General features: G+C 41.6%; 1 protein-coding gene and 1 non-coding gene across 3 annotated transcripts in view; one reads left to right on the top strand and one right to left on the bottom strand.

The window, feature by feature from the left end:
• The window catches only part of MED13 (mediator complex subunit 13), a 114,384-nt gene extending 108,566 nt beyond the window's left edge, over window positions 1-5,818 (bottom strand). Inside the window, exons 1-2 of one of the 2 annotated variants that reach the window (XM_066363150.1) lie at window positions 5,605-5,818; window positions 3,660-3,894 (exon numbers count right to left, since the gene is read on the bottom strand). In XM_066363150.1, the coding sequence (XP_066219247.1) occupies window positions 3,660-3,894; window positions 5,605-5,670 (301 nt within the window). In that variant the 5' untranslated portion in view covers window positions 5,671-5,818. The remainder of the gene's footprint in view (window positions 1-3,659; window positions 3,895-5,604) is intronic. The other variant, XM_066363152.1, reaches the window with a different exon arrangement.
• A 6,623-nt stretch (window positions 5,819-12,441) lies between these two features.
• TRNAT-UGU (transfer RNA threonine (anticodon UGU)) lies at window positions 12,442-12,517 on the top strand. The gene has a single exon. It is a non-coding gene; the product is annotated as a tRNA-Thr (tRNA).
• The last annotated feature ends 1,108 nt before the right edge of the window (window positions 12,518-13,625 follow it).

Genomic DNA, 13,625 nt, shown 5'->3' with positions numbered 1-13,625 from the left:
TCTGAATATAGTTAAGTCAATGCTAGTTAACACAAATCCTGACCCCAAAATCATCAGGTCTTTGTAAACATTATCGCAAAGTATTCAAGTATTAAAACAGGTCTTACTAAACAGTATTGACCACTGCTAGAAAATAAAGAGCTGAGGGTCTAAAGTAGGTATCAAATCAGATTTGATTTGCTGTAACAGATTTTTACCAATTAGCAATAAAACAAGTTTAAATTCCATTTTACACATCAGCTAAACTTGAAAGGAAGGTCACCCAAACCTGTGCTATGTAATGGAAGAGAGGCAGAAATTTAAAATGCACTATGGAACCTCACCCCACTATTCAGAACTATCAATATCATCAATAACAAGGGCAGTGAGAAACTGTCTCAGCCTAAGGCAACATGACAAATGGAATGTGGTATCCTGAATGACACCATAGGACAGAAAAAGGATATCAAGTAAAAATAAAGGAATTCCAAATCAAGTATGGACTTAGTTTACACTAATATATCAATACTGTTTCATTAGTTGTGAAAACGTACCATTCTAATGTAAGATGTTAAGAAGAAAAACTGGTTATACAGGAGAGTTATACAGGAACTCTACTATTTTTTGCAACATTTTTATAAATCTAAAACTGTTTTACAATAAAGTTTATTTTTAAAAATACACTATAAATGACACAAAGGTGATAAGGGGGTTAAGCAAAGGTAATTCTGCACTTTCATTACTAAATAATTCAGTCAATAAGAAAAACTGAGCCTGACCTGTGGTGGAGCAGTGGATAAAGCGTTGACCTGGAACACCGAGGTCACCAGTTCAAAACCCTGGGCTTGCCTGGTTAAGGCACATATGAGAGTCGATGCTTTCTGCTCCTCCCCCCTTCTCGCTCTCTCTCTCTCTCCCTCCTCTAAAATGAATAGTAATAAAATCCCTAAAAATAAAAAAAAACTGAGAATTCTAATCTTTGCAAGAAATGCCTCCCCTCCTTCCCCAACAAGAAGGGCAATATCACCATGATGATAGACATTTCAGTAACAAGATGTGGTAGATGCTGAACAGAAGGACACTGCCCCAAAGAGCAGCCTCAAACTAAATTAACCAGCTTTATCATTACCACCTGAGTCCTTCCGGTTCCCCTTCCCTCAGTGCTACACCTCCACTTGGAACTCAGGATTGCTGCCTGCAGCTGGTGCCTCCCCTACTGTCCAGATGCTCTCTTCTCAAGGGAGCTTAAAAGAAGGAAACAGAGTGCCACAGATGGGAAAAAATGAAAATGGGTTAGCTAGAGAGACAGAGAAGTAGACTAATTACCCCAAAAGGGAGGCAGCCGGTGTCCCTAGGGCAAAGAAAAGAGCGAGACAAATAAACTCCATCTGAAAAGACCTTATGATTTCTTTAAGATATGTCTGATTTAAGTAACAACGGTCTAAAGTAAACGACAGGTTAAAAAAAAGAAAAAGCTAGAATATCATATAAATATCATGGACTACACAACTGTTTAAAACAAAGAGTACAGGACAGACTTTGGAAAAACAAATAGAATTATACTACTCCTAGTATATTTTGGTTTACTATTTCAATTGCTTTCACTCTAATAAATTTTTAAGTTATTTACCATTCAGTGGCATCCAGGAAAATCTGACAATTAAAACCTTCTTTCAAAATTACTTCCATTCACATTCAAAATCAATATTTTAAAGTACGGGTATTACCATTTTTAAAATTATGCTAAAAAATTAAACTAGAGAAGGTTTTAAACTATATCCCAGTTTCAGAAGAAAACATTTAACTTGTAACATAAAACAGAAAAATATCACCATAGTTTTTAAATATACATCAAAACACCTGACATTTGGCCCTGGCTGGGTTGCTCAGAGGATAGAGCGTTGTCCCTGTGAGCTGACAGGGGTTGGATCCCCAGTCAGGGCACATATCAGAAGCAACCAATGAGTGCACAACTAAGTGGAAAACGAGTTGATGCTTCTCTCTCTCTCTAATCAATGGAAAAATTTTTAAAAACTGCTATTTAACTTTAATAGGATTTTAAATTTCAAAACATTAGTCCCATTATGATAAAACCAAATACTACCTATCTGTTAAAATTATCTTTTGACTCCACAAAAGGTATTTCATGGAGTCCAGGAGGAAAAATGATCTCTTCAGATGCTTTGCCAACTTGATTAGGAAGAATGAAACCCCCAGATAGCATTGTAGTTTATTAACAATTATAGTTTATCTATAATTTACAGTTTATTAAAAATCTTCAAACACTTTAGTAAGGTGGTTTTTATATATGACCTAAAAGAAAATAACTCAAGCAAACCCAAGTCAAAGAAAAAGGAAGTGGGCAGACTTAGCTTTTGGTATGACAATTATTAAAGCGTCATCTTGCTGATTCTATAAAGGAATTTTATGTCCTGAGATATATGCATATGTCATAATATGGACATATACATATATACAAACACATCATTTTACATATTTAGGAATGTATTACACATTTAGAACTAAAGACTAGACTATCCAGTAGAGATCTTATTAGGAAAGCTAGATAGCATTTACGATTAAAAGAATTGCAACCAGGATCAAAAATAAGGGTTAACATGTACCTTTTGTTCATTAGAAGGAGAATAGCAACCATCAAAACAGATGTAACACATACATTCCTGAACAAAGTTGGTCTTACTAAGTGCTTACTTGAGATAATCACCTAGATTACATTACATCCAAAATTAAAATAGGTCCCACAGGTTAAATAGATGGTCATAGAAATTTTAGAGTTCTCAATTTCAAATAACTTTTTTTTTCAAGTAATCTAAAAATCCTAAATTTTACCTATCAAGATTTATTACCAAACAGCTTGCTTAAGTTATTGGTACCCTGCAGCAACCAACTAATCATTTACATGGCTATCATCAAAGATTCAGTGAACATCAACTCTACAAGCGTCAGTAGTAATTCCTTGGAAAGATATAGTTTCTCTCTCCAAAGTAATATCTAGTCCTAAATCAAGATAATAAGATGGGAAAAAATCTTAATGATTTGCTCATAAATTATTTCTGTGTGACTTCCTAGATTATGACCCCATCTTATAAAAGCTAAATAAGTTGGCACTCTTTTCATATTGACAGTCTTTGATGCAACAGTATTGAAAACAAAAGAATCACTTTCCAAAAATAAGTCTTTCCATGTTAATAAAATAACCACCACAAACAACACTACAAATTAAATATACCTTGAAAAACACATGAGAAAGTTAACATTTCTAAATACTCCTACAATTGTCTGCCTATTCACACAGAAGAAAGCAGTAGCAGAATTGACTCAAAGTTGAGTTACACTTGGCTTCAAAAGTATTATATAACTTTGTTAGGAACTTTATGCTCCTTGATTTCACTTTTCTTAGGCTAAGGTAACATGCCTTTCTTAGGTCCTGCCTGTGAGAAATAAAGTAGAGAAAAAAGTTATTTAAGGTTTAAAAAGTCTGCCATATATGATAATTTAAGTAAAATAAAATAACCACAGTGAACTAAAACACAAAGCTGAATTTTTATCTGCTTTCATATCTAACAGTGTCCCACCAAAAAACTCTTAAAACAAATGATTCTGGGGAAAAATATATAACTATGCTACATCATTAGTTAGAAATGATAAGTTGCTTTCACCTGATAAGTCATGGTGAATAAGGTCAGCAAAATTGGGGTCTTCACCCCACCAAAATATCCACAATTCTCTTCTTCCAGGTCTTTGATCTCGCCGCCAAACACCAAGTACATCTGCCTTAAGGCAGTGACTAAAACTGCTCAAAATGGGGTCTTCCTCTGTCACCGGAAACAGAATAGGGGCAGAAGTTGGGCCTTGCCATACATATCTTTTCCATTTAATTCCTGTCAAGTCAGCCTGAAGAAAAGAAAGCATGATTTTTCATTATTGCACATTCAAAGTCAAAAGTTTTCACTATTAAAGTCCCTTATTTCATTAGGACATTACTAATTTTCAATATATACATAAGACACTGAAAGTGGATAAACAAAAAAAATGCTTATCGATTCTGGTAATTCAATAACCTAAAATTTAAGGATAAGAACGAAAACAGTTTAAAAATTAACACTGGCATGTCACTGAATAGCAAGTCAATAAATGTGCATTCCAAGGAGAAATAAACATAATGGTGTTAAATATAAACACGTATTTAAGACTGCACACTGAGTGGCATTCCCTCTCTATACTAAGTTCTGTCCTAACTGGTCACATTGGTTCTTTGGTGTCAAGCTTTTTATCAGAAAATGAATTTTTAAACACTCATTACTCCATGTTTATAGAAGTCAGAACTAGAACAAAATAGCTGCTCACAAAGAACTGTCAGATCTGTGCTAGCCTATCTTCAAAGAACCTGATCCTAAACGTACCAAAAATAGACTGAGTCAGAGAAGACAGAAATGTAAAACCTGCCACACGTTTTATTACATCTGAAGATATGCTGATTAATGGACATTGAACAAAAAATATGTCATATGGGGAAGGGCATTAAAGATCTTCATTTAGCATTTTGAAAGAAATTCAACAGAGGGAATCCAGTAATTGTTTAATCTAACTTCAAGGTGCCAAAATATAGGTGCCAAAAATGAAACTGCTGATACATGACTGGCAGTTTACACTTGCCAACTAGTTGTGCTCCGCCCACTCAATTCACTTACCTATCACATACTCTCTCAGTATTTTTCAAAGCACAGTGAAAATGAAAAAAGAAAAGCCACCGAAACTTTAAAGCACTGATGAAGCTCAAGTACTGTCTAATTGAGGACTAAGTATTTGCAACAGTTGGTACTTTTTAAAGTTTTAAACGGTGGTATGCTCCCAGACACGGGCCAACCTACACAATTGTCATCCCTACATCCAGCTTCCCCAGACTTTTCAATAAAACGTGGAGCAGGCTGCTCAAAATTCTAAGCACGCAAAACAGGACAAATAGAGGTATTTAATGCAAAACCTTAGCACATCCGTTCCACTTTCACACAAACATAATGTTCTAATAGAAGCAAGATAGCTAGAAATTGTCAAAACGGCAAACTGTTTTCAAAGTTTAAAGAGAAACATATGAAATGCCAACTATTGGTTTTTACAGAGGTCTGAAGTCACCGAAGGAAAAAATAAACCTTTGGTTAGTTTGACTCATAAAAAAAACTGCCAGACGAAGAGACTTTTTAGTGCCTAAGTTCCGGGGTCCTGTTTATTGGGGGAAACAAACGACCAGAGTGAGGCATAAAGACAGCGAGGGAATGGGCAATAATGGAGTGTGACGAAGGAATGGTCAATAAGGAGAAAAGCAACAGTTAAGAAACACAGAGGGAAATGTTAGTGCCCTACAGGATAAGGAGCCCAAATTGAAGACAAGAATGAGGGGAAGAAAAGACAACTCTCCTAGAGCAGCGCCCAGGACGGTGGGGGAGCGAAGGCGTCCCGGGCGGGCGCGGGCTCGGCCGCGGCGCCGGCTCCGGCTGGGCCTAGCCCGGGGACTCGGGCATCGGGATCAGACCCGGACCCCCTCCCCCACGGCCCCGGGCGCCCCGCGCGGCCCCCGCCCCCACCGCCCGCGGCCCCGGCACTCACCAGGCAGAAGAGGTTACAGTGACAATCTTCCAGGCTGGCCCCGTTCGGCACGAAGGAGGAACTCATCGTCCCTCACAGCAGCCGCCGCCGGCGCCACAACCCACCATCCGCCATTACCGCCGCCTCCGACCAGAGAGAGAAACACAGACACCGGGGAGGGCGGGGGGGTGCGGGTTGGGGGGACAGTGGGAGAGGAGGCCGCCGGGCCGCCCGCCCCCCCCACTCGCCCCCCCTGCCCCCCGCCGCCCGGCCCGCACCCAGCCGCCCGGGGCCGCGGGCCGGAGGCGGGAGGGCCGTGCCGCGCTCGCCGCGCTCGCCCCGCCGGCCGGACTGCGGCCGCCGCGGAGCCGGCGGACGCTCGTCCCTCTCTGGGGGACAGAGAGGATGTGTGCTCCTTCCACAAGAAAAATAATAAATTACACAATAAATAATTAAAGTCGAGTCCGAGAGGGGAAGAGCCCAAGCCCTGGAGGGTCTCCCGGGAGGGGAGGCGCCCGCAGAGGGGCGGGAAGGGCAGAACCAGAGAGCAGCCCAGGCCCCCGGCCCGGCAGCGGCGATGTCCTTAAGCCCAGAATCCTCAGTGGCGGAGGTGGTGGCGGTGTCTGCGGGCTCAGACCATTCTCTGGCTGTGTCTTCGTGTAGTCCCTGGGCCACGCCGGCCTAACGTCCGCTCTCCTACGGCCTCACCGGCCGGACGCCCCAGTCTCCCCCATTTTGTAGGCCCAGCGGGCGGTGTTTTTCCCCCTTTAATCCGAATTCACGGGTTTTCCCTTCGCTTTAATGGCGGCCACAGGGACCAGCTCGCCCTCTCTGCTCGCCCATTGGCCGCCTTGAGGTCACGTGGGCCAGGGCTCCGTGGGGAGGAGGAGAGAGAAGGGAGTGAGGAGGACCGGGAAGCTTTCGGCGGAGGCGGTTAGCCCGGGGGACTGGGCAGCCAGCTGGTGGCTACTAAGATAGCGCCATCTGCTGGGTGCCCCGGCCAATGTAAGATGACCCGTGGCTCTCTATCTTCCTTCCTGCTGGGGAATTGACAGTACAAGAGGGTTCACATCACAAATCCGAGAATTACGTGGAAAGCAGTTTGAATTCTTCGTAAGACAAAGTATTGCAATAATTCCAAGGCATTCTCATTTATTTCCCGAGGCTGCTGGTGTGCGGCGCAAAGCCCTGGGCTTGGGAATCAGACTATCTGAGATAGGACTCAGCCACTTAAAAGTTGTGATATTAAGAAGGAAACAAGAGAATACAATATAACCTTGCGGTTAAGAGCCTGGAAGTTAAGAGCCACATTACCTGGGTTCGAACTTTGAAAGAGTCACTTCACATCTTTGTGTCTCAATTACCTCATCTGTAAAAACGGGGAAAACATACCCACTACTTCACAGGGTTATTGTGATAATTGAATTAATACAAATAAAGTGTGGTAGCTCAGTTCCCCGCACAGATAAGCATTGCTAATAGTAATCAATTATTGTTGTCATCGTTACCTCATGTGGTTATGATGGAGTGAACCGCGTATTTAGAGTGCCCACTAGAGTGTAATCTCCGTGGGAACTGGGACTTTGTTTTGTTTGCCGCTCTATCCGTAGTACCAACAAAAGGTTCCTAGCACACAGTAGGTGCCTGATATTTGTAAATTTGCAAATGAATGAATGACAAGAAGCAGGACCAAATAAAATGTTAGTTTTCTTTCCCAGGAGACACTAAGTTTTTGCTTAGATTACTTTTTTTTAAGGTTTTAAAAAAATATTTTTATTCATTTTAGAGAAGAGAGACAGAAAGAGAGTGATAGAAAGAGAGAAGGAGAGAGGAGCAGGAAGCATCAACACCCATATATGCCCTGACCAGGCAAGCCCAGGGTTTCAAACCAGCAACCTCAGCATTTCAAGTCAATGCTTGATCCACTGTGCCACCACAGGTCAGGCTTGCTTAGATTACATTTCAGTGTAGGAGTTCCAACATATTTCCTGAGAGTTTTGGAGAAGAAAGAAAGAAAAAGAGAAGGGGGAGGAGAAGGGGGAGGGAGGAAGGAAAAAGTAAAGGTGGTTCAAAAGTAAGGAAACATCAGTGAGTTAGAACTTACCATGATTTTAAGTAGTAATTGCCTCTGTAAAATAAATAGTAGACCTTTCCATGTCAGTTCTTCAGCCACAGAATGAAAAGCATTTTTCATCCATCCATCCATCCATCCATCCATCCATTCATTCATTCATTCATTCATTCATCTATGGTGGTTAAGAGCCCAGATCTTGAAGCCAAAAGCCTATAGAAAAAGTTCTGCTACTTACTAGTTGATCTTGGATCAAATTTGACTGTAGATCAAATTAATTTCTTAAAAAAAAAAAAAAAAGAATGGCCCTGGCCGGTTGGCTCAGCGGTAGAGCGTCGGCCTAGCGTGCGGAGGACCCGGGTTCGATATGGCCGGTTGGCTCAGCAGTAGAGCGTCGGCCTGGCGTGCGGGGGACCCGGGTTCGATTCCTGGCCCGGGCACATAGGAGAAGCGCCCATTTGCTTTGCTTCTCCACCCCCCCCCTCCTTCCTCTCTCTCTTCCCCTCCCGCAGCCAAGGTTCCATTGGAGCAAAGATGGCCCAGGCGCTGGGGATGGCTCCTTGGCCTCTGCCCCAGGCGCTAGAGTGGCTCTGGTCGCGGCAGAGCGACGCCCCAAGGGGCAGAGCGTCGCCCCTGGTGGGCGTGCTGGGTGGATCCCGGTCGGGCGCATGAGGGAGTCTGTCTGACTGTCTCTCCCCCGTTTCCAGCTTCAGAAAAATACAAAAAAAAAAAAAAAATGTGAGGAAATGTAAACCTAAAATTGAAATATTGTCTATGTTTAGCTAAAATACAGATGCTAAATTCTTTTTTTTAAATAATTTTTTCCCACTGATTTGAAAGAGAGGGCAAGGAGATAGAGAGAGAAGCATTTACTTTTTGTTTCATTTAGCTCTTCCATTTAGTTGTGTACTCATTGGTTGCTTCTCATTATGTGCCCTGATTGGGGATGAAACCCAGACCTTGGCATGCCTGGAGGGTGCTCTATCCAGCCAGGGTCTGGATGCTAAATTCTTACACTACCTTCTATTAATGGATAGAGTTATAAAAATCAACAAAATAGTTGTATTTCTGTTTTATACACCTTTATTATATATATGTATATATATGTACACCTGGATGCATATATATGTTAAACACAATTTAATCTAAATAAATTAATTTCTCTTACTCTCAGCTTTCTTGCTGTAAAATGGGGATAATGAAAATACTTTTCTCCTAAAGTGTCTGGTAAATGAAACAGTTTAAGTATAGGGCTTGCCATAGTGTTTACTAAATGTGAGCTATTAATATACTTTTAAAAATCATTATTGAGTACCTGTATACTCAACTGAGTGTGTTGCTGGTCTACGCTAGGCCTGGGATACAAATATGAATAAGATACCTGCTTGTTTCTAAAGATTTCTGAAACGAGGCAGTAAAGAAACCATTTCCCACAGCATAAGATAAAATACAATGGAGGTAATTGTTTGAATAAGGTATGTATCAACTATAGCACAAAAAGACTGCTAGAGGAGCACCAAAGGCAGAGAGGGCGTCTCAGAGTAGGTAGCATTTGAAATCAGATTTAAAGGATAAAATGAATTCTTATAAAGCCCTTTGAAGCAGTTAAATCTTATTAAACCCAATTCAGATCTAAAGGCCACATATCAAAGTCAATTATATAACCAGGACTAATTCAATCCAGGAGCTGAAATCAACTAAGGTCCACATCCTTTCTGAGTGCCAGCACCCGGAGACAGCAATCCCCAGACCCAACAAGGTAAGAGCCTCTGCTCATCTCTTTCCCTGAGACAATTCTCAGACTTTTTTGTTCTCACTGCTTTGTCACTCTGAAATGTCCTCCCCTACCTAATCTAAAACATAGCCATCCTCTTTAGAAGTCTCGCTCTTCACAGCCCTCCTACCCCAACCTGAGCACCTTCTTCAGAACTCCAGAGGCAGGTAGAATCTGCCTGAAACCTACCAGGTGCAAAGTAACATTTGACCTTTCATTTGAATGTCAATCTTCTCTAGAAGGGGGAGATAGGAGACTAGAAGGGAGGAAGTTCCAGAGGAAAAACCTGAGAGAGGATCACCGAAAGGAGCGGCACAGAGAGAGACAGAGGGAGAATGAGACGGAAAGGTGAAAAAGCAGGAGAGATTGAGAGAGAGAATGGAAAAGCCAAGTGGAAGAGAGGGACCCCCCACTGCGAGGGGAATGAAGACATCATGAGGAGAAGAGAAGACAGCAATGTCAGCATAAAGAACATGTCAGGCCCTGGCTGGATGGCTCGTTTGGTCGGAACATTGTCCTGAAGCGCAGAGGTTGCTGGTTGGATCCCTGGTCAGGGCACATACAGGAACGGATCGATGTTCCTGTCTCTCTCTCTCCCCACCTCTCTCTCTAAAATCAATAAAATAAACATTTTAAAAATAAAAAAAGAGGCCCTGGCCGGTTGGCTCAGCGGTAGAGCGTCGGCCTAGCGTGCGGAGGACCCGGGTTCGATTCCCGGCCAGGGCACACAGGAGAAGCGCCCATTTGCTTCTCCACCCCTCCGCACTTTCCTCTCTGTCTCTCTCTTCCCCTCCCGCAGCCAAGGCTCCATTGGAGCAAAGATGGCCCGGGCGCTGGGGATGGCTCTGTGGCCTCTGCCCCAGGCGCTAGAGCGGCTCTGGTCGCAATATGGCGACGCCCAGGATGGGCAGAGCATCGCCCCCTGGTGGGCAGAGCGTCGCCCATGGTGGGCGTGCCGGGTGGATCCCGGTCGGGCGCATGCGGGAGTCTGTCTGACTGTCTCTCCCCGTTTCCAGCTTCAGAAAAATGGAAAAAATAAAAAAAAAAATAAAAAAAAAAAATAAAAAATAAAAAAAAAAATAAAAAAAGAACATGTCAGTAGTCACCTACTTTCTCTTACAATGACATTTTGTATGATTTAAAGAGCAATAGAAATAAATAAAAACAGTATATGCACATTGTCAAAAGTTTGGAAGATACAGAAAAGTATAAACATAAAAAAATTTTAAATGTACATTACCAAAAAAACACCCATAACATCCCCTTCTTTTCACATCATTTTGATATATTGCCTTCCAGACTTCTCCATATCTATCCTACATGGTTGAAGTCAAGGGGTGTGTGTGTGTGTGTGTGTGTGTGTGTGTGTGTGTAACTACACATATTTACTAACCATCTAGTATGTGTTGTTGGGTCATGTTTGGACGAGGCATAAAATATACAGGAAGCTCATAATCTTACTAGATATAGCAATTGGATGGTTGGACCAACTGGGGTCAAAATGCCACACCACAGCTACCAACTTCCTAACTTCCATTTACACATTTTTAAAACTTGTGTGTAATACTAGCATCTAAATGTTGGAGTTGTTGTGACAATTAAAAGAGATAATCCAGGTAAAATAGCATAGCCAATCAGGAATATTAAGGTGAATCTTAGATGTTGTCTTTGGTCAATAATCACCTATTGTCCTCAACTCTTTGAAATATAGATTTGCTCAGTGATCTCAAACAGTTCTTTAACTGCTTCAGCCTTTTAAGGATTCCTTTCTGAATGGGATAGTGGAGACACCTACCTTCTAAGAAAGGTGACAGAGCTACATCACACATGAGACAGAAAGTCCAGGAAAGGGCAATGTCTGACCTTAGTACTAACGCTCCCCACCTGATTCTGAAAAGTCCAAGGGTCTAGAGCAGCACTACTATCCAGTAGAAATACAAGAAAAGCAAAATAAATAATTAAAAGTCTTTCAGTAGTTACATTAAAAATGATTTTTAGAATACATGAAATTAATTTTAATTTTATCTTTATTCCAATATAACAGAAATAGTATTATTTCACATGTAGACAATACAAAAAATTATTGAGATAGTTTGCTTTTTTTAACCAAGCCTTTAAAACCTGTATTCTTTTACTTACAGAACATTTCTATTTGGACCAACCACATTTCAAGTACCCAATAGTCACAAGTGGCTAATGGCAACTGTGTTGGATAATACAAGTCTAGAGTCAAAAGCTGAAGGCTAATGACAAATTAAGCTTTGGAGTGAGTGGTCTTAAATCTGGACAATGCTGATTTTCTTAAGGCGACATGAATGGTTTAATGTACTTCATTCAATAGAAAAAAATGGTGGAGGAGTTGCAAGCCATTTTATGTAGTGAATGCACAAACACTATTGAATATTTAAATAAACAAAGTAAATTAGCAAGTTGGAACAAATAAAAAACCTTTCAGCTCTAAGCATCAAATATCCTGAATTGACTTGAAAGTTGCTATTTTTCTTAGCAGTGTAACATCTACTCTCAAGTTCAAGTATATTTCTCAATACATATTTTATTTTAATATTAAATGTGAAGTCAATTTCCCCTAACTTCATCACTTTGAAAAATTTGGTTTGTAAACCTTAAGCAAATCAGATGACCCCACCCCTGATTATATTCTACTTGAGCTGGTCATTCCTCCGCTCTATATGTTTTCCCAAACATAATGAAGACATTAGGTTAAAAAATTTGCTATGATTGTAACACCTTATATGTAACATTTAACATATGTAAGGCATTGTGCTAAGTAGTTTGCATTAATTATCATCGCTGCCACAAGTTTCAGAGGTAAATACATGTACTCTATGATCCCAATTTTCTAGATTGGGGTGGTAAGGTTTAGAGAGCAACTGGCTCAAGGCCAAAGAGGTCTTTGAAGCATGCTAAGGGAGCCTAATCTATCGTGAGGGGCTCAAGAGAAACTTCCTGGAGGAAGATTGAAACTAAATCTTAAAGAATGAGGTGGGCTGAGGCCCTAGCCGGTTGGCTCAGTGGTAGAGCGTCGGCCCTGTGTGCAGAAGTCCCAGGTTCGATTCCCGGCCAGGGCAAACAGGAGAAGTGCCCATCTGCTTCTCCACCCCTCCCCCTCTCCTTCCTCTCTGTCTCTCTCTTCCCCTCCCACAGCCAAGGCTCCATTGGAGCAAAGATGGCCGGGGCGCTGGGGATGGCTCCGTGGCCTCTGCCTCAGGCGCTAGAATGGCTCTGGTCGCACCTAGCTACGGCCTGGATGGGCAGAGCATCGCCCCCTGGTGGGTGTGCCGGGTGGATCCCAGTCTGGTGTGTGCGGGTGTCTGTCTGTCCCCGTTTCCAGCTTCAGAAAAGTACAAAAAAAAAGAAAAAAAAGAAAAAAAGAATGAGGTGGGCTGAGCTAGAAGAAGATTCAGGTGAAAGGGGAGGGAGAGGAACAAAAGAAAAGAGGAGGACTGAAAAGGATGGTGTCACAAGACAAGATCTGGCTCAAGAAGTAACACCAAGACCAAATCATAAACGGTTTGGATTTCATTCAGAAGAGAATGAGCAACTATCAAAAAACTTTAAGTATGAAAATGCCGAGCTAAGATTTGTTTTTAGAAATAAGATGCCACGAGACTTGTTGGGGGCATTGTGGTAATACAGGCAGGAAGTGAAGAGGCCTGAACTAATTAACAGGAGCTGATCTAAAAACCTCCTTTCTGGTTTGAATTTATTTCCTCTATTAGGGCGTTCGCAAGGAAGACAGGGAAGTAGAGGAAATCACTTTTGTAAGATGTTGAGCATTCCCTTTTTACCAAGCAGATGATTTTTTTCAGAGCAGCCAAAATTGACGGAGGAGACAAGTACAGTTCTCTGCACCTATTCCTTCTGCTAAAAAGTTGCTGGCAGGACTCTGGTCTCACAGGATAATTATCCCTGGACAAAAACCAGTTTGCAGTTTTATTGTTCTCTTCCCCCAAAAAAGGTGCGAAGGAATTCAAAAGATGTGACCAGCCAAGAAAAGAGAAACATTCTAGAATCTCTTGGTTCTACCATGAGTATATAAAGGATTTAATAGTAATGTAGACAAAGGTAATAGAGTGTTACACCATTTGTACCACTGGCTTTGACATTTATTCATTCACTTAATAACTACTGATACTTAATATGAGCAAGATTCTGTGCTAGGTGCTCTGATGATGA

Source organism: Saccopteryx leptura, chromosome 2, assembly GCF_036850995.1.
Source record: "Saccopteryx leptura isolate mSacLep1 chromosome 2, mSacLep1_pri_phased_curated, whole genome shotgun sequence".
NCBI lineage: Eukaryota > Metazoa > Chordata > Mammalia > Chiroptera > Emballonuridae > Saccopteryx > Saccopteryx leptura.
Note: the sequence above shows the minus strand (reverse complement) of the source record. Positions and strands in the feature narration are given on the sequence as shown.